Source organism: Mesoplodon bidens (genome assembly GCF_964165515.1).
Source record: "Mesoplodon bidens genome assembly, contig: HAP1_SCAFFOLD_722, whole genome shotgun sequence".
Classification (NCBI taxonomy): Eukaryota; Metazoa; Chordata; class Mammalia; order Artiodactyla; family Ziphiidae; genus Mesoplodon; species Mesoplodon bidens.
This window is the reverse complement of record NW_027671605.1, coordinates 128,816-153,830: the sequence shown is the minus strand read 5'-3', so window position 1 is coordinate 153,830 and position 25,015 is coordinate 128,816. Positions and strand designations below refer to the sequence as shown.

General features: G+C 47.1%; 1 protein-coding gene across 1 annotated transcript in view; it reads left to right on the top strand.

The window, feature by feature from the left end:
• Positions 1 to 12,022: 12,022 nt before the first annotated feature.
• The window catches only part of LOC308611229 (forkhead-associated domain-containing protein 1-like), a 60,906-nt gene continuing 47,913 nt past the window's right edge, over positions 12,023 to 25,015 (top strand). The window contains exons 1-2 of the mRNA XM_081260096.1: positions 12,023 to 12,073; positions 12,761 to 12,885. Coding sequence (XP_081116222.1) covers positions 12,775 to 12,885 — 111 coding nt within the window. The 5' untranslated portion in view covers positions 12,023 to 12,073; positions 12,761 to 12,774. The remainder of the gene's footprint in view (positions 12,074 to 12,760; positions 12,886 to 25,015) is intronic.

Genomic DNA, 25,015 nt, shown 5'->3' with positions numbered 1-25,015 from the left:
GGGTAATTTTATAGGCTAATGAGTGGGAGGATTGGGACAACTCTAATATTTTGGGGAAGGGGCAGGGATTTCCAGGAATTGGGCCAACACCCACATTTTTTTTTTTTTTTCTGTACGCGGGTCTCTCGCTGTTGTGGCCTCTCCCGTTACGGAGCACAGGCTCTGGACGCGCAGGCTCAGCGGCCATGGCTCACGGGCCCAGCTGCTCCGTGGCATGTGGGATCTTCCCGGACCGGGGCACGAACCCGTGTCCCCTGCATCGGCAGGCGGACTCTCAACCACCGCGCCACCAGGGAAGCCCCACCACCCACTTTTTGACCTTTATGGTCAGCCTCGGAACAGTCCTGGTGCTGGTGCATGTGTCATTTTGCTAATGTATTACAATAAGCCTGTAATGAGGCTCCAGTTCCCCAGGAAGTCAAATCTTACGCCCCCTTGGACCTAGCCGATTCTAACCAGTTTATGTTGTATCCTCCACGGCTATGTCCTTCTTTTAGAGAGGACCTGTTTCAGGTGGGCAAGGACAATCCAAGGGCAAGCGAGTCTGCGTGGAGTGAACAGGGGATTGTGGGGCTGGGCAGGTTCGGGGGTCTGGGTTTTTATTGCAAGGGTGTTGGGAATCCAGTGGAGGTTTTTAAGCAGAAACTGACATGTCTAGAGACCTGAAGAGGATGGGACCGCTCACATACGAGGGGAGGGAGAGAAGCAGGTGACAGGGAGGAGGCAGTGAGCCTCGGAGGGGCACATCACTCTGAAAGCAGCCGGCGCGTAACAGGAAACATGCCCACAGCTGTAGAAGCCAGGCATAGCATTGAGTCGCACGTGAATCCCCATCTCTGTATGAATCTGTGCTTTTCTTCTGCCTCACTCTGCAACTTAATCACACCCACACCCACCCCCTGCTGCCCCCAGGTCTCTACTTATGCTCCTCCCTCACTTGGGATGTCCTCAGATATTTTCTGAGCACCTCCCCCAGGCTAGGTGCTGTTCTGGGCACCAGGAATGGAAGGATGAACTCGCTGGTCCTCACCTTCCTCCCATATGTCAGCCAGTGAAACCTCATCCAAGCATCGAGCCTGTCTCAGATCCCACCTTCTCCGATCAGGGAGTCGGACAGACCTGGGTTGGGATAACGCTTGAGATGGGCTGGACCCACTCAAAGTGTGGCAAGCCCCAGAGGGATTTCCAAGTAACTGAACTGTGTCCTGGAGGCAAAGCTCATTTTTAAAATGAAATTCTGGAGCATTTTGTGCTTTATTTCATAGACATTCTTGATTGATACCTACCACTAAAACTGGGCCTGATGTTCTTTCAAGAAAAGAACCGTAGGAGATAACCCAATACCACTGCATTTATGCACCCTTCTTCCCACTTTTATTCAAAATGATACTACAATGCAAGAGGGAAGAGATATGGGGAGATATGTATATGCATAACTGATGCACTTGGTTATAAAGCAGAAACTAACACACCATTGTAAAGCAATTATACTCCAATAAAGATGTTAAAAAAATGATACTACACTAATGGAGTAGTTATCTATTGCTGCATAACAAGTTACCCCAAAATGTAATGGATAAAACCCCAACCAATATTTTTGATCTCACCCAGTATCTGTAGTTCAGGAATTTGAGCGGGGGGTGACTTAGTTCTCACGAGTTGCAGTCAAGATGTCGGCTGGGGCATCAGTTATGTCATCTAAAGCCTCGGGGGGAGCCGGAGGATCCCCCTTCCGAATGGCTGCTCATGTGACTATTGGCTGGAGGCCTTAGTCCCTCAGCACACATGCTTCTCTCTAGGGCTGCTTGAGTGTCCTCACGACACAGCAGTTGGATTCCCCTGGAGTGAGTGATTCGAGAGAGAGCAAAGAGGAGCCCACAGTGTCTTTTATGACACAGCCTGGGAGGAAACAGTCCGTCATTTCCACAGTATCATATTGGTTACCCATGGCAGCCCTATTCAGGGTGGGAGGGGCTACACAGGGCATGAATTCTAGGTGGTAGGGATCATTAGGGCCATTTTGGAACCTGGCTGCCAAGAAAAATAATAGGCGCCCTGTAACAAACATAATTTAGCCACTTTGAGTTCTTGGGACATACCGCATCATTTGACCCTTACAATAACACTGTGTGGGACAGACAGTGGGAGGTGAAATAACTTGTCCAAGACCACCAAGCTAATAAGTGGTAGAGAGGGGTCCAAACTCAGAGGACTGTGAAACCAACCACCCCATCAATAGTGTCCAGCAGTGCCCTCTGGCACACGCCCATCTCCTGGCCTTTGGAGAAGAATTCCTGGACCTTCCCTGTGCTGGGCCTTTGTTCCCCAGGCCCATGGTGTGGCCTCTCCTCCCAGCTTTGCCTGGCCTGTGCCCACAAGGGGCCCCCAAAGGCTTCTCCTCTCGCTGGTGCTGACTGCCCCTCATTCTCACTGAAGCCTCAAACCCTGTTCCGTGGACTTCGCTCTCATTCCCATTCCTTCTCTGGGACCCTTGGAAAAAGCCTCCCCAATTGTAGGCAGGCATCGTTGGTGGCCAGGACTTGGAAGGTCTTTTCCAAACATTGGCTGACAGCCACGGTGTTGCCAATAATCCTTCCTGCCTCTTTGACCTCCATGAGTCTTTTGTTTTGGTTTGGTTTGGTTCTTTTACAGAGATGGTGTCATCTTTGCAAAGAGACGTGTTAGTAAAGGATGGTCAAGTTCAACAACTACAACAGGAGGTGAATCAACTGAAAAGTGAGAACAAAGAAAAGGATCACCAGCTCAAAGCCCTCAGCTCCAGAGTGAGTGTCGGGTCATCAGCAAATTGTAGCTGCGAAAAGCAGACACAGTGGAGTCACATGACACACGGTGGTGAGATGAGGCCAGTGCCCAAGGACACAGGGAGGGTAGCTGCTGGGCAGGTGGCCAACTTCTCTGAAGCCTTTCAAAGGACAGCATGTATGTGGCTCAGAATAAGCATAATATATTTTCAAATCCAGCAAACATTTTCTAACCCCTATTATAAATGAGTTTGTTTAATCCCAGCAACAAACCCACCTATGAGCATATACTGCCAGTACAAAGTTTAACATTAAACAGAATACGATCTCTCTGTGACCAAGGATGACCACACGGCTGCATCGTGGTCCCAGCACCACTGGTTCTCATAATTGTCTTCAAAGCAGAATGTCTGAAGATCCACATGCAAACACGCAGACTCTCATTTCTTCCTTGGACTTTAGTGTGTAGAATGTCTCTATGGAAGATGAACGTGGTAGTCAAGCAAAGAGCTTTTTCCATGTAACTGACTATTTGCAAATCTTGCCTTCAATGCTAACTTTAGAATCCTGACTCTAGAGGATAAGATTTCTCAGTATTTGCATGATGTGCCTGTTTCTGTGAGTCAAGGTAAAACCTCGAAGCTTTCATCTCAGGTGGCAACTCAGAGATTCCCAGAGGCTACCTGATAGCTAGGTCTGCATGGGGGTGGGGTGAGAACAGATCTTGAGGTTCCAAGGAAAAGGCAAAATAAGTAATACCTAGTACATAGTACCATACCCAGTTTGGAGCTGGTGAAAGGCACTGCACGAGCTTTGGGATCAGACAGACCAGGGTCCAATCCCAGAGCTTTCTTTCATTGTAAATTATTTGGCCTCCATTTCCCCATCTGTGAAATGGGGATGACAAAATCGTTTTCTGAGAAGTGGGAGGCTGGTTTTAGTTGTGCTCTTCTGCCTCTGCCCTGGGTCGGCTGCCTGGCCAAGCCCTCTGCATTCGTTTCTCCCAAGCAGAGTGTCTTCCCAGGCATGTGCTATAGCTGTTTAATGTGGTGTGTGTGTGTGTGTGTGTGTGTGTGTGTGTGTGTGTTGGGGACGGGAAGGGGATGCAGAGGTGGTGCTAAGTAGAAGGAATCTGCAAAGACAGCAACTGCTTGGCTCTTCTACCTCCTGAAGTGCATTTGGATGATTTATGTCCCCGTTTCCCCTTCCTTGTTGACCTCGGAATGAGGTCCCTTCTCCTCTAGACTGTGCTGGCCAACAGCAGAAGGGCTCGTCACCACCAAGGGCACTGCTCTTGTGAACATTTGAGATGCCTTTTTTTAAATGACCTACATCATGTGTGTTAATTTTAGAAAAATAAGTAGATGACATTGAGAAGAAAAAATAAAAAGAGAGGAGAGGAAATGCTACCTTGAGAAATCAGTGTTAATATTTTCATGTATGTTCTTCCAGTCTTATTTCTATATATTGCCTAGAAATCAATCAATCAATCATTTTATAGTGAATTTATTCTATGCACCTTTTTAAAATTTTTAAATACTTACTATTTTCCCGTGCTAATAAATCAATGCTCTTACCATTCGTCTTAAATGCTACATACTTTCTCCTGGATGTACCCAGTGTTATAAAGTGGTCTGCTGTTCTAAACAACACTTGGGATGTTTCCTCATTTTTTTTTTTATTCCACGGTTACTGACAATTCTGTGAAGAGCATCCTTGAAACTACAGATTTACTTATTTCTCCAGTCATTGTCCTTAAGGTACATTCCTAAAGTGGGAATTGCTGGGTCAGAAGAAGGCACATCCATCCTTATGCACTTAATGCCTGTTGCCAAGCCACCCTCGGGCAAGACAGCTCCGTTTACCCCTCCACACCAGTCGGGGCAGTTGTGTCTTTGAGACTCAACCTGCACAAAAGCCCTAAGATGGACCCCAGCTCTCTGGCTCGGCCCCCTGCACCCTCACCGGTCACAGCGTGAAAACATCCCAATTCCTGCACCCTAAGTACCCAGACTCTACAAAGCTGAATTTCCCCTGAAGTGAAGTTTGCTGGCTCTTGAAGAGGAATTTAGACGCTCTATTCCTCAGAACTCATGAGAGGGGTGAACTGGGAATGACTGCAGGATCCCGTGCTCCCATCACACAAATGGTCTCGCCTCTCAGAATTCAGAGGTGTGATTGGGTTATACAGCAGGAAACACACCTGGGCGTGAACACAGGTACTTGGGACCCCCAGCCAAGCCCCCGTGGCCTTGTCCTTTTTCTCCACAGTGCTCAGTGCTGAAAGAAGAGTTACAGAAGGAAGATGCCCAGAAGGAGAAGTGGGAAGCCCAAGAGAAAGAGTTAAAACTCTGCAAAACCGTGCGTTGAACCTCCTGACCCATAGGTGTCCACTGAAAGCCTAGATTGTGGCCTTGAGGGTTTTGGAGGGGTTCCTTGGCCCATTAGCTAGCACAAGCTCTGGGGCTTTCTGGGTGTTTGTCTGTTAATGTAGTCTCCTAATTCTTTGATTTGCTGGCCTCAAAGAGATGGGTGAAAAGACCATGGAAAACACACTCTCCCCAGATTTTCTGGGCAGTTGGCTCAAGGCCCCTCATCAGGTTTCCCCTGGGGACAGGGATGGGAGGTGGCCACCATATGCTGCTAGAAATTCACCGTGGTCCCTACCCCTGGATTTGTGATGCCCAGACTTTCATGATCCACTGTCACAAGTTTTATCACAGCCCTGAGCACTGTTATTAACACAACTCTTCTTGAAGTATTTTTGCTTAAATACATTCAATTTTACAACAATTCATAAAAACAAAATAAAAAGCAAATGTATCACTGACCTTGTATGGAAGGTGAACATAAAAATTTATAAAATGAAAAGATGACCACTAAATGTAAATGTTCACCCCCTGTATTGGCCCGAACCCTCGTGCACATCACCAGGCATACGTTTTCCATCCGTTGGGAAGGACGGTGCCTGGGACGGGGGCAGGAGACGTGTGTTCTTCTTTCTGTCAGGAGCACACTTCTCTGCCTCAAATGAGAAAAAAGAAAAATGTCATTGTTCTTTGCTTCCAAACTGTGCCCATTGTGTCTTCCAAACAGCCCTTATTTAGATTGAACTCAAAAATGTGCCCCAAGGAAAGAGACTCTAATGAGTAGATAGGTATCTTGTACTGTTTAATCCAGGATCCATGCTGATCTTCAAAAGAAACTCAAGTTTTCCCTCACCCAGCCCTTTCATTGCATCCGCTGAAAGAAAGTCTACTTTGCCTCAAAGATGTGGAATTGTCCCCCAAGGGAAGGAATGAAGCGAATCCCAGACTAGGTTTCTGCCTTAATGAACCGGATGAAATGCGTTGTGAAGTTGACTTCCCTGTTGTTGGAACTCTTTCAGCAAATCCATGACATGGAAAAAGAAATGAGGAAACTCAGGGTGGAGCTGAAAAGGAGCAGTACTGAGCAGAGCCTGATCTCCATGACGCTGCAGGAAAACAGCAAGGTATGGCAGGGACAGGTCGGCCTGGAAACCACTCTGGGGCAAGCACTCCACCTGCATCATCTCTGTTCATCCTCACAATGACCCCATGCGGTCTATACTGGTATTCACCCCACTTTACAGTTGGGAAAACTGAGGCTCACAGAGGTGAAGGAAGTTATCCAAGTTCACTTGCATAAAGTAGTTGTGGCAGAACTTGAATCCAGGTCTGCCTGACTCCAAAGCTCCTGTGTGTAACCACTACCCTAGACTGCCTTCAGATCTTAATCGTGAAATTATCTAAGAAAGAATTGATCCATTAAATCAAGTTTGCCAATGATGTTGTTCCAACTTAAATTCTCATATTGATTTTTTTTTGTCTTTTTGTTCCATCATTGAGAATGTTTTTAAAAATCTCAACATGTTTGTCATTTGTGTGTTTCTTCTTTTAATATGAACGATTTTTGCTTTATATATTTTGAGGCTGTGTTACTAGGTGCATATGAATTTAGAATCCTAATACTTCCTGTAGAGCAAAACTTTAGATCATCATGAAATGTCCCTTTTCATCTCTAGTAGTGTTTCTCCCTTCACGTCTCCTTTGTCATTTAGCTTCATCACTGGCTTTCTGTTGGTTAGAGTTTTCATACCATATCTTTTTCATATGTTCTCTGTCAATTTTTGTCTTAAGGTTTAGACATATGCCATTAAATAGCGTATCATCTTTACAAAATCCAGTTTGACAATCTTTGACTTTTAGTCCATTTATATTATGTAATTACTCATGTACTGGGGTTTAAATCTACCTTCTTGCTCAATACCAGTTGTACCATCTGTGTTATGTTCCTTTCTCTCCTTTCTTGCCTCCTTCTGAGTGGATGGTTTTCTCTTATTCCACTTTCCCCCTCTATTAGCTTGGAAATATTTCACTTTTTTACTATTCTTTTAGTAATAGTAAGACAATAGCATTCATCCTTGATTCACCAAAATCACACATTAATTAAGTTTTTCACTCTTCTACTATTCTCTTTGTAGTCATCCTGAAGACTACAATATGCATTCTTTTTTTTTTTTTTTTTTTTTGCGGTACACGGGCCTCTCACTGTTGTGGCCTTTCCTGTTGTGGAGCACAGGCTCCGGACGCACAGGCTCAGCGGCCATGGCTCACGGGCCAAGCTGCTCCGCGGAATGTGGGATCCTCCCGGACCGGAACACGAACCCATGTCCCCTGCATCGGCAGGTGGACTCTCAACCACTGCGCCACCAGGGAAGCCCTGCATTCTTAACTTACCAAGAGGCAATAGTAGTTGATAATTATGCCCTTCTCCTTGACAGTGCAATGAGTTTCAAACACCTTAACTTCACTTACCCCCTCCAGATTTATAAGCCATTGCTGTCATTTTCTAAACTCCTCTTCATACTTAAAACCCCACAAGACATTATTAGTGTTTTTCTATAGTCAGTATCATATCCACACATTACCCTTACTGTTGCTTGTCTTTTCTGCATCTCTGATCACCCACCTGGGTTCATTTTTCTTGTGTCTGAAGAATACCCTTTAATGTTTTCCCTCATTGTGGCTCTGCTGATGACAAATTCTCACATGTGCCTGTGTGTCTGCCTGGAGATGTATATTTAACCTTCACTCTTAAAACACATTTGACTGCGTATTGAATTCTACAATGGCAATTCTTTTCTTTCAGCACATTAGATATGTCACTATTGTCTTGTGGCTCCTATTATTTCTATTTAGAAGTCATCTGTAAGCCTAACTGTTGTACCTTTGCATAATCTATCTTTTTCTCCGGTTGCTTTTAAGATTGTCTTTTCCCTTGATTTCCAGCAGTTTTATTATGGTTTATCTAGGTGTGGATTCAGTTTTATTTACCTCATTCAGAGTTCGTAGCTGCTTCTTGAATCCCTGGCTTGGTGTTTTGACTTAGTTCAGGAGCTTGGGCTCTGTACCACACAGGCAGTGGGGAGCTACTATGGCTTCTGAACAAGTGACTGATGCAATGACATTCGTGGACAGTAATCAGGGTGACAATGATAGTTACAATTTCTCACTTACTAGGTGTTCCCTTGAACATTTCATCTCTTCATCTTCACAACAGCACTGTGATCTAGAAATCATCCTCTCCATTTTACAGATGAGAAAGTCAAGGCTACTAGTTACTAGTAAAGTAACTAGCCCAATGGCACAGTCGGTTTTGTCTGACTCCAGGTTCGTCTGACTTCAGTTACCCTGGCGTAGCAAACAGCCACATGCTACTCTTTACACTGAAATTAATGAAAATTAAATAAAATTATTTATTCAGTTCCTCCGTCACACCAGCCCCATTTCGAGTGCTTGATCCCCAGATGTGGCTGGTGGCTGCCGTATTAGACAACACAGCCTTGCTCAGAGTACCTGTACCATTGCAGAAAGTTCTGTTGGACAGAGTTGCCTTACAGCTGGGTAACTCTCACAGTACCGTTAAGATTGCACTGGAAGAAACTAAACTTGAGGCAAGGAGGCCAGTTGTCACAGTCCAGCTTGCATGTGAGAGGGACTGGAGGACAGGCGTGAGACGACCGAGTGTGAGAGAGGGAGCAGGGCGGCCGCTGAAGGTGACTCTGAGGCTTGGGGCTGGGAACGGGGGCTGTTCATGCAGAACACAGACAGGGGCAGAGTCCAAGGCTGGACTTGGCTTTTGCAGCACATGAAAAAGGCTGCTGACATAGAAGTCCGAGCATGTTTAGACCTGGGAGAAAACTAAGGCCCAGAGAGCTTAGATGACTTTTCCAAGGTAACGGAGCTGGGTAGACGCTCTTCCACTGGACCACACTACTCAGAAGAAAGCTCTTAAGGGCTTTTCTGGGTCTTTTATTAGATCCCTGTGATCCCCCTCTTCAGATCCCTAAAAAAACAGCCTGTGAATTTGTTTCAGCACAAAAACTTTCCATTTATTTACGAGAGTTTGCCTCATTTCCTGTTAGTGCCAGGGCCCAGGGCTCAGCAGGTGCATCCAAGAATTGAGCAGCTGCGAGGCCTACACTGGCCAGCCAAGGGTAGCGTGAAGCACTCCCAAGCCTACCGTGCGTTGACTGTTACCCAAGCAAGGGGGGAAAAGTAGGCAAGCTTCTCCACTTTAAATGCCTTCGTTTGCAGGCTGCAATTCTTAATAGACATTGCTTTAGCAAGCCTCCATAGAGGATACCACCAGTGAGTGTGCTCAAAGTGGTAATGACAAACAGTTATGATAATAAACCCAATCATACTATTTCCAAGTACCCATCACGAGTTATTAGAACAAGACTGTACGGTGGACATTCCCGTCCACCTTTCATAGGTTACAACAGTACTTAACACACTCACAGAGCCCTTAAGCCCTATGCCAAACATTGAATCCCCACAATAACTCTATGCAGTGATACTAGTATCATCATCCCCATTTGACAGATGAGGGCACTGAGTCACGGAGCAGTGAAATAACTTTCCGAGTGTCGTACGGCTTGTTAGGGACGGAGCTGGGATGGGAGTGTGCGGTAGAACATAGTTGAGCCCCGGGTGCAGAGCTCATCCCTTTCCCGTAGGGGGCAACTCCCTGTGAGTTTGCCTCCACCCTGTGCATGCCTGTGACCCCGGCTGCTGGTCTGCAGCTGTCACTACCCCTCAGGGACTCCCCCACTGCCAATAGCACCCCCCAAGAAGAGTTTCCCCAGAGGGCATGATGATCACATTAGCAGCAAGCCCTCGGTTTCATCATCCTTTCAGGTTGAAGAGAAGCTTCGGGAGGATTCCAGAAGGAAATTGCTTCAACTGCAAGAAATGAGGAACAGAGCAAACCTCATTAAAGCCAATTTGAAAAGGGCAGTAGGTCAGGTAGGCGTGCTGCAGAGCCCCTTCACGGGCCTGTGCTCTCCACGGAATCCCACACCCAAGTGGCCGGCAGGGATGAATGAGGAGGAAGAGGCCTGCCTTAGTTCACCCGCTTATTTTCTATACCAAGAAGTGTCTAGAAAGAACTAGAGCTGAGATTCTATCTAGATCTAGAGTCTGAGCTCTTAACCACGATGCTCTACTACTTAGCTATTAGTTACTATGCTAAGCATCGTTTTTCTGTGTTTTGAAGAAAGTTTCGTGAACCTTTGTCCCGCCCCCAAAGGTAGTGGAAATGACTCCTGCGTTAGTCCTGTCCCCCATCAGCTGCAGTTCCCCTTCCCCTCATTTCAGATGAAGATCAACAGTTCTCGGGAAACTGAGCAGTATCTGGCAGAGAAGGAGAAGCTGACCGAGGAAAGGCTACAGCAAGAGGAGAAGCTGAAAGCCAGAGTCAAGCGGCTAATGGCAGAGAAATCGGTAAGGTGGTCCCCGTCCTTCTCTTTACTACTGGAAACTGATGAAATGGGCTTTCCTATGAGAAACAGAGGGCACGTACTTAGATGGAGGAATCTCAGCAACTCCTTGTTGGGAGCTAAATTAATTAAAGAGGGTGAATGATGTAGGAGGAATTAACATGAAGCTTGAATCCTAAAACTCAGAGATCAACTTGAAGATCAACTTGAAGAGGCAAGCTTATTGAAATGTCTAAAAATGGTACTTTGTTTATATACCGCAGCTGATTTTATTGATACAAATCCCAGTCGTTACTGCGGGTCCTGGTTTGTGTCTAAGTGTGTGCAAGACCAACCAATAGTATTTCAGTCTTTTGCTTTCTCTTCATGCATATCAGGGGAAACACATGGCCAAAACGGCTACTTACTTTTCCAGAAACCAGCCAATTACAGGATAGTTAACAGTGGCACCTCTCAACTCAAAGGTGTCCACGGATCATATGCGGATGTTGTTGAAATGCAGATTCTGACTCAGCAGGTCTTGGGTGGGGGGAGCCTGGGATTCTGCATTTCTGAACAGCTCCCAGCTGGTACCGATAGCACAGCTCTGCAGACTACATTTTCAGCCACAAAGTCTTAGAAGCAGGTTTTCCCCAAGTTGGCCGATAAGAACCACCTGGGGCTTTCCTGGTGGCGCAGTGGTTGAGAGTCCGCCTGCCGATGCAGGGGACACCGGTTCATGCCTCGGTCCGGGAGGATCCCACATGCCGCGGAGCGGCTGGGCCTGTGAGCCATGGCCACTGAGCCTGCGTGTCCGGAGCCTGTGCTCCGCAACGGGAGAGGCCACAAGAGTGAGAGGCCCGAGTAACGCAAAAAAAAAAAAAAAAAAAAAAAGGCCGCTCCGGGACTTCCCTGGCGGTCCAGTTGTTAAGACTCTGTGCTTCCGCTGCAGGGGGCGCGGTTTCGATCCCCGGTCAGGGAACTAATATCCCACATGCCGCATGGTGCCGGCAAAAAAAAAAAAGCCCCTCCAGGAGCACATTTGATGCGATTGTTCAGAGGTGAGACCAGAATGAGAACAAGTGGAAACCCCAGCTTAGAAGAGCATTAGAAGAACAAGAGAAAGAAAACGTGGGGAGGGAACACAGGGGGGATCTCTTATTTACAGTGATGCTAAGTCGGTAGGAAAGTTGGAAATCTTCCTAGATGTGACTTTGCATTCAAAATGAAATTTTTAAATTCCTTCTCTGCTGAAGCCCTGTAATGATATTTTCCAAGGTACTAAGTAAGTGACAGGGTTTCTGCTAATCCATGATTTGTTCATGTTTCTTCAAATACAAGAGAGGGAGGTTGTGATCACTGATAAAGCTGCTGTCCTCACCATTCTGGCCACAGGAGCAGTCCTTCAGTGATCTAGGGGCCAAGTGCAAAGCGTCCCGACATGAGGAAGTCATTCAGCGTCAGAAAGAGGGTTTATCTGAGCTTCGTGCACGAATTAAAGAACTTGAGAAGGCCTGCTTGTCAAGTAAGTTTCCTCCTGCCTAGTCACCCCCTCTGTGCTGAGAACCATGGACCCCAGACTTGAGGGTTCACTTTAGGGACTAACCAATTTGCCAGGACCACCATCTTCTATCCCCATCATTTCATAACTAAAAAAACAGAGTTATAAAAAAAGATGGGCAGGAAAAAAAAATAGATGGGTAGGCATGAGCTCAGAGTCAAGAGCAGGCCTTGATATTAAATAAACAGGATTTCATGAAAAACTCAGAACCTTGTCCCTCTTTTTCTTATTTCACTGTGGCCCAGTGAAAACTTTTTCATAGACTGATGCTGTGCAAGGACCAACCTTGGGGAACTTCCCAGGATAAATACCCTGTTTAGAGGGAATAGGGCTTTCAAGAAGCCAAGCTTGCTGCTGGGTGGAGCCCTGGGCCAGGACACAGAAGCCTGGGTTCAAGTCCATCCTCACACCTGTGGCCGAAGGTTCCCCCTCAGTGCCCCCGCCCTGGGAGGCTGCAGCCTCATATGAGCTGTGTGGCCTTGGACAAGTCATGTCACCTCTCTGGGCCTCGATGCCTCACCTGCCAAGGGAGGATGGTGAGCTAATTAGTACTGGCCTGTGGTAAGGGTCCAGTAAATAGCAGCTGTGACTTTTACATGCAGTAACTTCTTCCTGAGCCTTTCTTTTGAGTGTAAACTTTTTCTTTTATAGATCACAAGGACCACATGGATGGATCATTTCTAGACTTAAAGACCCTCGGGATGGAAAAAAATGTTCGGAAAATATTGGATGTAAAACCTGACTTGCCAACTTTTTCAAGAGTAGAGATTGGAACGGTAACCAAAGAAACTTTGTCTCTGCATTGACTGACACGTGGGGAGGGTGGGCATGAGGACAGACACGAACCGTGTGCCCTGGCACCACTGTATACAACATTGGTTCGAGGCCAGGTCCTCCCTGATGGGCTGGCACCTGTATGGACTGGTCGGTGCCTGGCCGTAATAGTGATCCAATGTTTGAATAGAAAGGCGGCTTCCCATCATGTACAGCATGATATAGCATTGCACTGATGCTGGCCAGGTCAATCTCTGGGCCCTCCTTTTCACATCACATGTTATATTCTGCAGAAAATATCCAACAAGCTAATGTACAACATTATGTCATGAGCTTGCCTAACACTTGCTTTGTGCTATAAACTGAAAAACATGAACACATAAAGGGCAGCAGAAGGGAGCCATGATGATTAAGAAGACACAAGTTCTAGAATCAGAGACCTGTGTCCTAATCCCAGCTCTACAAGCTCTGTGACCTTGGGCAGGCTCCTAACCTTTCTGGGACTTCATTTCCCAGCTGTAAAATGATGATGGAAAAATTAAAGGAGATCATCATGTAAAGTGATTATCCCAGTGCCTAGCTCATAGCGAGCACTTTAATAGATGATAGTTATTATTGTCAAACAGTATTTAAAGAGTATTATCCAAGAAAACCTTCCTTTCTTAGGGAGCATAGTTTGTGTTTTCCAGGATTTTCAGAAGTAATTTGATTGTTAGGTTGAAGGTGCCGTGTATCCTAAATGGATGTTTGATCAGGTGTTTGACTGACACATGACAATGGACAAGCTCAGGTCAGCGTGGCTTGCTGCGGCAGCTAGTCTAAACCAGCTTTTGGAAAACATAATAAAGCCATCCTCTCTGTACCAGCATTTTCTCCTACAATTTTTCTAGACATTTGCTCACACGTCTAGAGATGTGAGTCTTCAGAAACGTGTTGGTCTTCCTGGTAAAATCGAATCTTCCTTCTCTGAGGTTGGGAGTAGAGGGCCTGTCTCCAGGTGGGGAGCTCAGCTGGATCTCACGTCCTGATGGTCCTGCTTCCAAGATTGACCTTCCCCTTGGCAACAAGCCCTCATCCCACCACTGACACCACAGAGCAGGAAACCTCCCAACTCTCAATCCTCCAAGGTTGGCAGTAATTAAAGGAAAGAGCAGGAGGAAGAATAGCTGACATCTGTGAACTGCTTACTGTGTGCCAGGCGTTGAGCTCAGCCGGCTCCATGCCTTATGTCATTTAACCATCGTAGCAGCCTTGTGTCATAGTTACTATTATTGTCCCCATTTAACAGATAAGAAAAATTAAGGCTTCAGGAGGTCAAGTACCTCACCCAAGGTCACAGAATAATGATTGAAGACACACCAGCGGTGTGTCCCTGGTGGTCTGTCTGCGAGCCTGCAGAGACCGGGTGGGGACTGTGTGCTTGGATCCTGTAGCCCAGGCTCTTCCTTAGTGACCCTCCCCTCAGGAAAAGAGGGGGCGTCTGGAGCGGTACAGAGGATGCAGCTCAGGGTAGCTGAAGACACTGAACAGCATCTCAGGTTCTTTTTGCAGCAGATCTGCCCGGTTTATTGTCATCTTCAGATACCCTCTTTTATTCTCATCTCCATAGGTACATAGACAAATATGTCCACTCTTATCTATCACAGTCACTTTGGGGGCATTTATATTTCTGTAGTTGTTTTGTTTTTAATCTCAGAGGGTTTCAGGGTAGTGCCAACAAATGCTAGGGCTAAGAGAGGCTCATGGCAAGCATTAAAAGCCAATTTATTTTTTAAGGAGGCTTGTTATGGTTATTTGTAGTCGTTCAGATCAGGTCCCCTATTCAGTCTGGTGGCCTTTCCATGCAGTCAGTTGGGCTTCCAGCAGCCAGCTGGCTGGTTGGGGTCTTAGGGAGATGCAGCTGCAAACACTATCTGCATTGTCTCTGGAAAGGGTCTGAAGGGATGCCCACCCACCAGGTTCCAGAGCTAGGAGAAGGTTGGGCCAAATTTTGTGAGGGTATGGTTTCTGCTGCACAGAAATGAGATTCCTTTAGTAAAAAGGAGGGAGGCCATTTTCCACTTAACCTTCATTCGTTCATTCAACAAACATGACCACTATGCACCACTCGGTGACAGGTGCCATGCTGGGCACAAGGAGGGAGATAGTGAGCAAAAGCCACATGGTCTCCATTTTTCTGGAGCTTGTCTTCTCAACATCAGCGGTACTGATTTTTTGAGCCAGGTAACTCTTTGTTTGGGAGACTGCCCTATGCATCATGGGGTGTTTAGCAGCATCCTTGTCCTCTACCCACTAGACGCCAGCAGCAATTATGACACCCACAAATGTGTCCAGGCATTGCTAAATGTCCTGGAGGGGGTAGGGTGGACAGAGTCACCCCCGGTTGAGAACCACTGGCCTAAAGTGAAGACAGACGAGACGGTGGCCAAAGAACAGCACAAGTGATGCATCATTTCAAAGGCAGTTGTGCTCTGAAGGGGTAGGAGCACAGTCATAAAGAAAGCAGTTCACAGAGTCAGAGTGGATTTAAAACCAACTCTCTTGGCGTGGACATATATACACACACACGCTACCAAAGGTAAAATAGATAGCTAGTGGGAAGCAGCTGCATAGCACAGGGAGAGCAGGTCGTTGCTGTGTGTCTACCTAGAGGGGTGGGATAGGGAGGGTGGGAGGGAGATGCAAGAGTCAGGGGATATGGTGATATATGGATACGTATAGCTGATTCACTTTTTGATACAGCAGAAACTAACACACCATTGTAATGCAATTATACTCCAATAAAGATGTTAAAAAAATTAACTCTCTCAAATTATTCTTTAGTAACTTTCCAGTTCTTCCATTATTCTTTGGGTTATTATTCTGGATGTAGAAAATCATAATGGAATGCCAAGAGAGTTTTTCTTCTTTTTTTTATTTCAGCCTCAAAATGGCCTTTCCAGCCCAGGGTCCATCATGGTCTCTGAGAAGTTAGGGAAAATGGATGTGGCTGACGCTTTAGATCTCAGTGAAAACCTGGTAGGTATACCCAGCATCAGTCCCCTCCTGTGCAAACCTGTGTGCCCTGCAGATAGTTTAAACATCAACTCCACATACATGTTTAGTTGGTACAGTAGCTCCACGAGACCCATCTCCTATCCCAGCATGGGCTGGAAATTGCAGAGCCCAATTCCTTGGAAGACTGGGTAGTAAGAATGAATGTTTATGTCTGTTGTCATTCCCCCTCCCCCACCCCAATTCTCAAAAAGGCATAGTGTAAATGGATGCGGGGGAAAATGAAAGTCGTACTAAAAACCCCAAATGCACTCATTTGCAAAGCATGTGTTTCTTCTCTGCAACTGCAGAAAATGAATGAAACAGAGTTAGATGTTTGCCTCCTCAAAGTGGCCACCAGCGGTCTTGGGCCAGGCCTCTTACCTGAGAAATGCTTTCTCGTAGTACATGGATATGAGCAAAACCCTCGGGACTTTGATGAACATCAAAGATATGTCAGGTCACGTGTCCATGAAACACCTCTCCCCAAAAGAGAGGGAGAGAGTCTACCAGCTTCGACAAAGAGACCTGTACCTGGTGTTTGATAAGATCACCCTACTCAAGAACCAGCTGCAGAGAAAAGAAGAGCTTTTGAGACGATACGAGGAGGACATTGAACAGCTCAAGTATGGCCCGTGTCCCCGGCAAAAGGCCCAGGCCTCCATTCTCCAGGCTAAACCTCGGTGCAGCTGCAGACCCGTAGGGACCAGGACAAGAGGACAGAGGCCTGGGTGTGGAGGGGGGCAGGCGGGATGGTGACTCAGGGCCTGATGGACCCAAGTCTCTGGGCAAGAAAGCAGCAGTTAAAGTACCCTACTGTTAAGGAATAAGGTGCACCTTTTATAAATGTGTCTGATGTTTCACCATGTGTGTGCTTTTCGTAATTCCACCCTATTTTCAGTGGTATCCGTTACCCCACCCTCTCTGGGAAATTGGGAGGGGCTGGTAGCATAACCGTTGCCCCCTTCATGCTGCACGTCCACAGCCAATGGGCTATTTATTCTGCCCTCTAGTCCCCACATCTGCAGCCTTCCCCCCACTTGTAAGGAAACCGCGAAGCCAGGCATATATGGAAGTGTTCTGAGGATCTCCCAGGTCAGGAGCATTGGTGGTGAGTGAGAAAGCTGAGGAGAAAAGAGACTTTGTCTCTCCCGTGTGCTCAGGCAGAGCAAAGTGTCGGTTCAGATGTACCAGTCACAGGTGGCAAAGCTGAAGGACGACACCTCCAAAGAGGCCGAAGAAAAGGCGCTGCTGAAGGAGGCCCTGGCGCACATGGAAGAGCGGCTGCACCAGGAGAAGAGGGTCACCAGGGCGATCAGGCAGCAGAAGGTGAGAGGTCCCTGCTCGGAGCAGAGCCTCTGAGGCTGCCCCTCAGCTCCCTTTAGAAACAGCCAACTGAGGTCCCAGTGGGATCCAGGCAGCACAGAATGCATTCGCTCATTGCAAAGGAAGGTGGCAGAATAGCTTTAGCGTTAGGCAGACTTAGGTTTAGACTCTTGTTCTGCCATTTACTGTGTGACTTCAGGCAGCTTTTTGTTTTTAACATCTTTATTGGAGTATAATTGCTTTACAGTGTGGTGTTCGTTTCTGCTGTATAACAAAGTGAATCAGCTATATGCATACGTATATCCTCAGATCCCTCCCTCTTGTGTCTCCCTCCCACCCTCCTTATCCCACCCATCTAGGTGGTCACAAGGCACTGAGCTGATCTCCCTGTGCTATGCAGCTCTTTCCCACTAGCTATCTATTTTATGTTTCGTAGTGTATATATGTCCATGCCACTCTCTCACTTCGTCTCAGCTTACCCTTCCCCCTCCCCATGTCCTCAAGTCCATTCTCTACCTCTGTGTCTTTATTCCTGGCTGCCCCTAGGTTCATCAGAACCTTGTTTTTTTTTTTTTTTTTTTTAGATTCCATATATATGTGTTAGATTAACCTCTCTGAGACTCATAGTCTAGCTTGCCTCTATTTTTTTAAACTTTCTTTTTCTTTAATTTAATTTTTATTTTATATTGGAGTATAGTTGATTTGCAGAGTTGTGTTAGTTTCAGGTGTACAGCAAAGTGATTCAGTTATACATATACATATATCTATTCTTTTTCAGATTCTTTTCCCATATAAGTTATTACAGAATATTGAGTAGAGTTCCCTGTGCTATACAGTAGGTCCTTGTTGATTACATATTTTATGTATAATAGTGTGCATATGTTAATCCCAAACTCCTAATTTGTCCCTCCCCAACACATTTCCACTTTGGTAACCATAAGTTTGTTTTCAAAGTCTGTGAGTCTGTTTCTGTTTTGTAAATAAGCACATTTGTATCATTTTGTTTAGATTCCATATATAAGTGATATCAAATGATATTTGTCTTTGTCTGACTTACTTCACATAGTACGATAGTCTCTAGGTCCATCCATGTTGCTGCAAATGGCATTACTTCATTCTTTTTTATGGCAGAGTAGTATTCCACTGTATATTTGTACCACATCTTCTTTATCCACTCCTCCATCGACATTTAGGCTGCTTCCATGTCCTGGCTGTTGTGAACAGTGCTTTCTGAGACTCATAGTCTAGCTCGTCTGTATTTTTTTAACTTTTGATAATTCGTGTATTTTATTTTGTTCTTTCTATCCAGATAACTATTTTTTCCACCAGTTTTATTGAGACATAATTGACACATAGCACTGTACTGAGTTTAAGGGTGTCCAGCGTCATGATCTGACTTCCCTGCCTCCTGCAATGATGACCACAATCAGTTGAGTGAACAGCCCGAGTGTTTTCAAAGGCGGCGATTCTGACTGTCATTGTTCTGCCAGGTGCCAGGGATACACCGAGGAATAAGCTCTCTGAGAATAAAGATCTGGGTTTGCTCTTCTGAGTAGCCAGAACAGTACGCCAGTCTTTCTGACTTGGGGCTGTGTATTTGTACACGCATGCTTGCGTGTATGTGTGTACATGTGAGTATGTGCTGTGTGTTGGCATGTGTGTGTATTTGTATGTGTGTGTTTGTTGCCTGCATGAGCTCTAAGGAGGCCAAGGTCATAGAAGGGTGCCCTTCTGCTCAACCAGGAGGTGATGGTCAGATAGTTCCTTGCAGAAGCCTGCCCCCCATCCTGCGAACCTTCCAGGCAATAGGTTTCCAGACAGCAGGCTCTCTGGCTTAGAGCCCCAGAAATGAAAAGTGGCTGTCCTGCTCTGAGGGAGCCTGGATGAAGTGTTTCCAGTGCTCACTGCTGTGAATTAAACATCACAGACCTTAGTCTGCATATGTCATGGGGCTGCCTCAGGCAGAGGACAGTTTCCTTTCACACCAAGCAATGCCAGGGAGAGCTGGGCCAGTGACAGAGTTGTGACTTTCCCTTTGATGTGCCCTCTGCAGAGCTCACCCCTCCCCGAAGTGCCCCCCCCGCCCCCAGGGCTTGGCAGACTAGGCCCCAAAGCAGAGACACCAGACCACAGAATGGGACAGCGTAGGGCCCAAAAAAAGCCATTGTCATGTACTGAAAACCTGAGGATTTACATAATCAGGCTTCACATGCATTATTCATGGGCTGCCTCATTCATACACAATGCAAGGGACGTGCCAGCCTGTTTGTCAGGAAGAAAACAATACTACATTTTAAAGTTTTGCTGGATCCTAAAGGTCACTTGTATACATCTGTCTTGGCATCCATTCCTTCCAGGGAGTATATCTTCGTTGTCTTTAAGCAGAAATGAACAGAAAGCAGAATTCCTCTTTTCTAAGTTTTACACTTAGTATTTTCACAAGGAGCCTTAGTTTTTTAGCCTCCTGTATAAAACTTTGAAACTCTTCACCCATTCACAGAGGTGGCAAGGTTGAAGCACTGAGATGAAATGACACATCTTAAGCTTCAGAATTGCCCCCCCCAAAAAAAATGGAGTTTGTAGTTTTAATGTTTGATCATCTCTTCACCAAGCAGACCTTTCAAGAATCAAAAGTCCTATTTCCACACTAATATCTCTGGCTGTGAAAATGAGACTTGGTATAAGATGCTGGGCCTTCACAGCGAACTGGGCCTGTGGCTCTGTCCATGTGGCAGAGGGACGGGAACCGCGGCCCAGGCCGTGCTCACTCGAATCCACATCCCACATCCCTCGAGAAGCCGGCAGTGTCTCTCAGAGTTCAGAGGCCAGATTTGGAGTCAAACAAATAGGGGTCAAGCCCCACCACTGCTCCGAATGACCCTGAGTAAGTGGCTTGACCTCTGTATCGCAGGTTCCTCAACAAAAGCAACCAAAACTGTTAGCAAGGGGCCTACTCCGTGGGGCAGTGGGAGGGTTAACTGGCAAAATGCCTACAGTGCCTGGCATATCACAAGCCCTGTTTCTAAGGGGGAAGAATAGGCAGCTCATGCATGGGTGGGGATTCCTCTATTTTTTCCAGGGAGCTTCCTGCCAGCGGACGCCTTCCCCGGTCCTCCCAAAGCCGCCACCTCTTATGGGACGCGCTCTTCTCTTTGGTGAATACGACTAGGGCCACGGCCAAGAAAGGACCCAGATACCTTTTGTGAAAGGGCTAAGGCTGGGATTTTCAAGAGGAAATTTTTAAATGCACAGAAGTTGCCACTTGGGAAGCACGCAAGCCCTTTCTTAGGACTTGAAGTGGAAGAAAGGCTGAAGGGCACCAGCTGCTTCTGGCAGGAGAAGCCGCTCAGCTCTCCTGCCAATCAAATCTCCAATCAATCAAGTCCTGGCTAGGGGGCGTGACCACCGCTTTGCCTTGTGGTCTCAGCCAGGAAAACCCCCTAACCTTCCCTCTGCTTAATTAGCTCAGATCCCTCTTCTTTAAGATGAGAATAAAAATGGCACCTAGCTCGTAGCCTTCCCAATGGGAGCTTGTATACAAAAGCCTTAGCACATAGGACCACAAAGCATTCACCCTCTCCTACCATCGTCATTATCCTCACTATTCTCTTTAACTCACTATCTTCCAAGATTTCCTTGGGCCCAGGTATTCTCAAGATTCTGGCTTCCTCCGTGCCACTTGTGTGTTTTGTTTGTTTGTTTGTTTGTTTTTGCGGTACGCAGGGCTCTCACTGTTGTGGCCTCTCCCGTTGCGGAGCACAGGCTCCGGACGCGCAGGCTCAGCGGCCATGGCTCACGGGCCCAGCCGCTCTGTGGCATGTGGCATCCTCCTGGACCGGGACACGAACCCTGCGTCGGCAGGCGGACTCTCAACCTCTGCGCCACCAGGGAAGCCCCACAATTGGTAGATGTTGTGTAGGAGGAGCGTGGGATGGGAGGGGCTTGGGGTGGTGCTCTTCCGCCCACAATGATGAAGTAGAACCATGTGGCCAGGCCTATGCAGCATACGGATAGAAGAAGGCTAAAGAAAAAGACCCTCCCGCACCCCCTTCATCACATCCCAGTGAGTTCAGTAAAGTTCAGGAAAAGCAGGTGCACAGGGGCCAGGCTCTGCCCTCAGTGCCCAGCTGCCCACTGATGGAACTTAATCCAGGAAGGAATTTTGCAGCAATGTTCAAACTGGTGTTCCCTGGAGCCTTTGGGTGCCATGGAAAGGTGTGACTCTCAAAGCACACACACCTTTCTCCCGCCAGAGAAGCTCTCCGTTATCTTATACCCCAAGTTCCTCATGGGATTTTGCTTGGATAAAGGGTTCTGCAAACAAAAGGGAGGGGGGGGGATGGGGTGGGAGAGAAGAAGGCTGTTGGTTTAAAACTAACCCCTGCTCTATAATATCTGGGCATTTGGATAGTGATTGTCTCAGCGGAGTTTGTGATAAATACCGAGTGGCCGCAGGCTCGAGGCTTCTCCACGGAAAACGCCTGGAGGGCAATTGTCAGTTCAGTACGGGCCCATCAGCCTTCACGGACAGTCCTCTGAGGGTAGAGTCAGCATCCTTCTGGGAGAAGGGAAGAGTCTCGTAAGCACCTATGCCCTGTCCCAAAAGACAGCCTTATTTCCTCCCTGAGTTTTGTGACTACCCGGTAGGGTTGCCAGATTGAGGGGAAAACAAACAAACCAAAAACACGATGCCCAGTTAAATTTTAATTTCAGATAAACAACAAAAGCTATTCGGTATAAATGTCCTAAATATTACACGGGGCATATTCACACTCACAAATTTGTTGGCTTCATTCTGGAATTCAGATTTAACTGGGCATCCTGTATTTTATCTGGCAACCCCTCCAACATTTACTGAGCACCAACTAGACACCAAGCAGGGAGGTTCTGAAGCAGGTGTCGCAAGATGGCAGCCCACAGATATATTCCATTTGTCTCTTGGGATTTTTTTTTAAAGTTACATTTCAAAATAGGGCAGTTTCCTGGAATATTCTTGATTTCCAGCTTCTCTGGGAAACTTGGAAGATCTGGCGACCCTAGGCCCACAGACCCACAAGCCACCATCACAAGCCTCCATCTTCCAGGCCCCTTAGAAAGGCGCTGGGCTCGTGTGTTTGCTGCTGTCCACCACCACCCCAGCTCACTTCACCCACTTCTTTTACTTTCCTGGCCGCTGTAGGAATCAGGTTGGCGACCCCAGTGGATGCTCAGGGCTCTAGGAGAACGTCTCCTTCCTGACACCACTGCACATTCACCTGCGGAGTGTCAGTCTGCAAGGGAGACCCCAGTTCCCTCTCACTTTTGTGTCTCCAGTGCCTAGGGGATGCTCTTTCTTTGATGAGCTGCCCCTGAGGTGCAGGGTCTTGAGCAGATCAGGGTCAGCAATAGTCATCAAACCCCAGGGGAGCGGCAAGCTCCAGGTTTTCAGTGATGCTGGCTTGCCAACAGGCCCCTGTAGTCCCTGCCAGGGAGGTTAGCCACTGGGGCTTTCAACATTTCCACTGGGTGGAAAGCCACTGGACATCTACAGCCTCTTCCACTGATCTAGGAGGCTCTGCTTCCAGCTAAAGCAGATCTGTCCTCCAAGAAGAATGCAGTATCCTTCATAGCCTTCTTGGTTGACCACCTCCTTCTCTGCTGGAATCTGGAACAGAGATTCCCTAAAAGGTGCAGCAGGACAGTGTAGCGTTACCCCAAAGCCACACCCCCTTCTGCAGACCTCTATCCTCACCTCCTCACCTAGGAAGGCTCAACATTCCATCCAAATGGGTAGCATCTGAAAGTTGAGAAAAATCCATTTTTCTCTGATGCAAAAGGCAAAGAAGAACATAAGCTAAATTTTGTCAATATTCTTTCTGTGTTAGAGACGAATGTTTGGAGAGCTGATGAAGAACTCAAAGATGCAGAACTCACATTTCCAGGTGAGCCAGAAGAGAGAAGAGAGAAAACCCTAGGACGTCAGCAGGAAGCCCAGTGGACAGTTATCCCACATCTATTATGTATTGAGCCTTTGGCATGTGCCGGGCACAGAGCCAAACACTTGACGTGCAGTATCTCTTTTAAGCTTCACAACAACCCTATGGGGTGGGTGTTGTTATTATACCCAATTTACAGATGAGTTGTCTGAGGCTCAGAGACTTTCTTTGTCCAGAGCCACACAGCTCAGTAGGAGAGCTGGGAATCAGTGCAGATCTGACACCCAGGTGAGTGCTAGCTTTTCCTCCTTTAGGTTATAAACCTCCAGGTAATAAACCTGATACATTTCCAGTGGAATTTGTCTTAAATTTCAAGGAAGCATCCTCTAGAATTCTCTTCAAAGTTGAGGATTAAGACTATGAAATCTTGAACATGTTGAAACATTGCCATTGACAAATCAGCCCTGGAACTGGAATTAAGCCAGTCCACGTTCCCACTTTGCAGACAGTAGAGGCAAGCTCTCAGGAAGCTAGAAAGCCAAACACATTTTGGTTGAATATGAGAGAGGAGACATTCAAGTTTGATAAAAGGCCACAGTCATGCTGAGGCAACCAAATTATCATGGGAAGAAACGAAGATATTCTAGGTGAGGGATATATTTGGAAAATAGAAGCTTCTCAACCAGCATCCTTGTGCTAAGACCAGAAGGTGGTTACTCCCCAGAGCAGGATGTTAAGAGGATAGAGAGCATCCTGAGGGCCCCACTTGATCTGAGACGTTTGCCACCCTGCAAAGTGGAAACGACTGGAAGTTTGTTACTTATTCACTCACATATATGACTGAGCTGGGAGGAGGCAGAAACTGCCCTACATCTAGGTTTTGTCTGAGGACCACCTGCGGATGTGAAATGGCAGAGGAGATATTGGGATGGGCCCCGGATGTTGTGGGAACATTGTGCTTCTCTGAGATGTGAGACACCCTGGAACTTCACGCTGCCTCTGGCTTTAACAGAAGCAGGGCAGATGGTGCTTCGGCTAAGAGCAAAGAGCCAGCTTCCCATTCTCCCTGCCCTCCAGCCTGAGCTTAGAAGTTTGGTGTCTAGGATCTCCTCAGTACAGAAAGGTTTCCTCCAGGTTCCTTGCCAAGTGTAACTTGGGCGACTCCTTCCCCAAGAGTGGGCCTTGGGCTTCCCTGGTGGCTCAGTGTTTGAGAGTCCGCCTGCCTATGCAGGGGACACGGGTTCATGCCCCGGTCTGGGAAGATCCCACATGCCGCGGAGCGGCTGGGCCTGTGAGCCATGGCCGCTGAGCCTGCGTGTCCGGAGCCTGTGCTCCGCAACGGGAGAGGCCACAACACTGAGAGGCCCGTGTACCGAAAAAGATTAAAAAGAGGGGGAGGGGGCTTTTTTAAGGATATAGGGGTGAGTGCCTCATAAAAACTGGGAGCTGAAAGAGAGCCTGGCCTCGAAATAGAACTGGTAAGCCATCAGATCTCAGGCATCATCTCTTTTACACACACACAAGCATGTGCACACGCACACACAGGCCGTATCTCCTCTCTGTGTCTCTGTGTGGCTCCCCTGATCTCTGCTCTCTCCAGTCATGTGACAGGAAGGAATGACCTCATGGTCCCCCAGTTCAAAGGACCAGCCCAGGAAGCAAGTAGCATCTTAGAGCCCATAAGCCCAAATCCTGGGAGTGACCATCTTAAAAGCCCAGCCCGTGCCAAGTGCCCGATCAGGAATGACCAGGGACAGAGTCACACACATGGCTGCCTGGATCCAGGAGTAGTGCTCAGAAAAGGGTGAGACAGACCCCCTAGAGTATGCTGCATTTTACCCTCCTAAGACATCAGAGA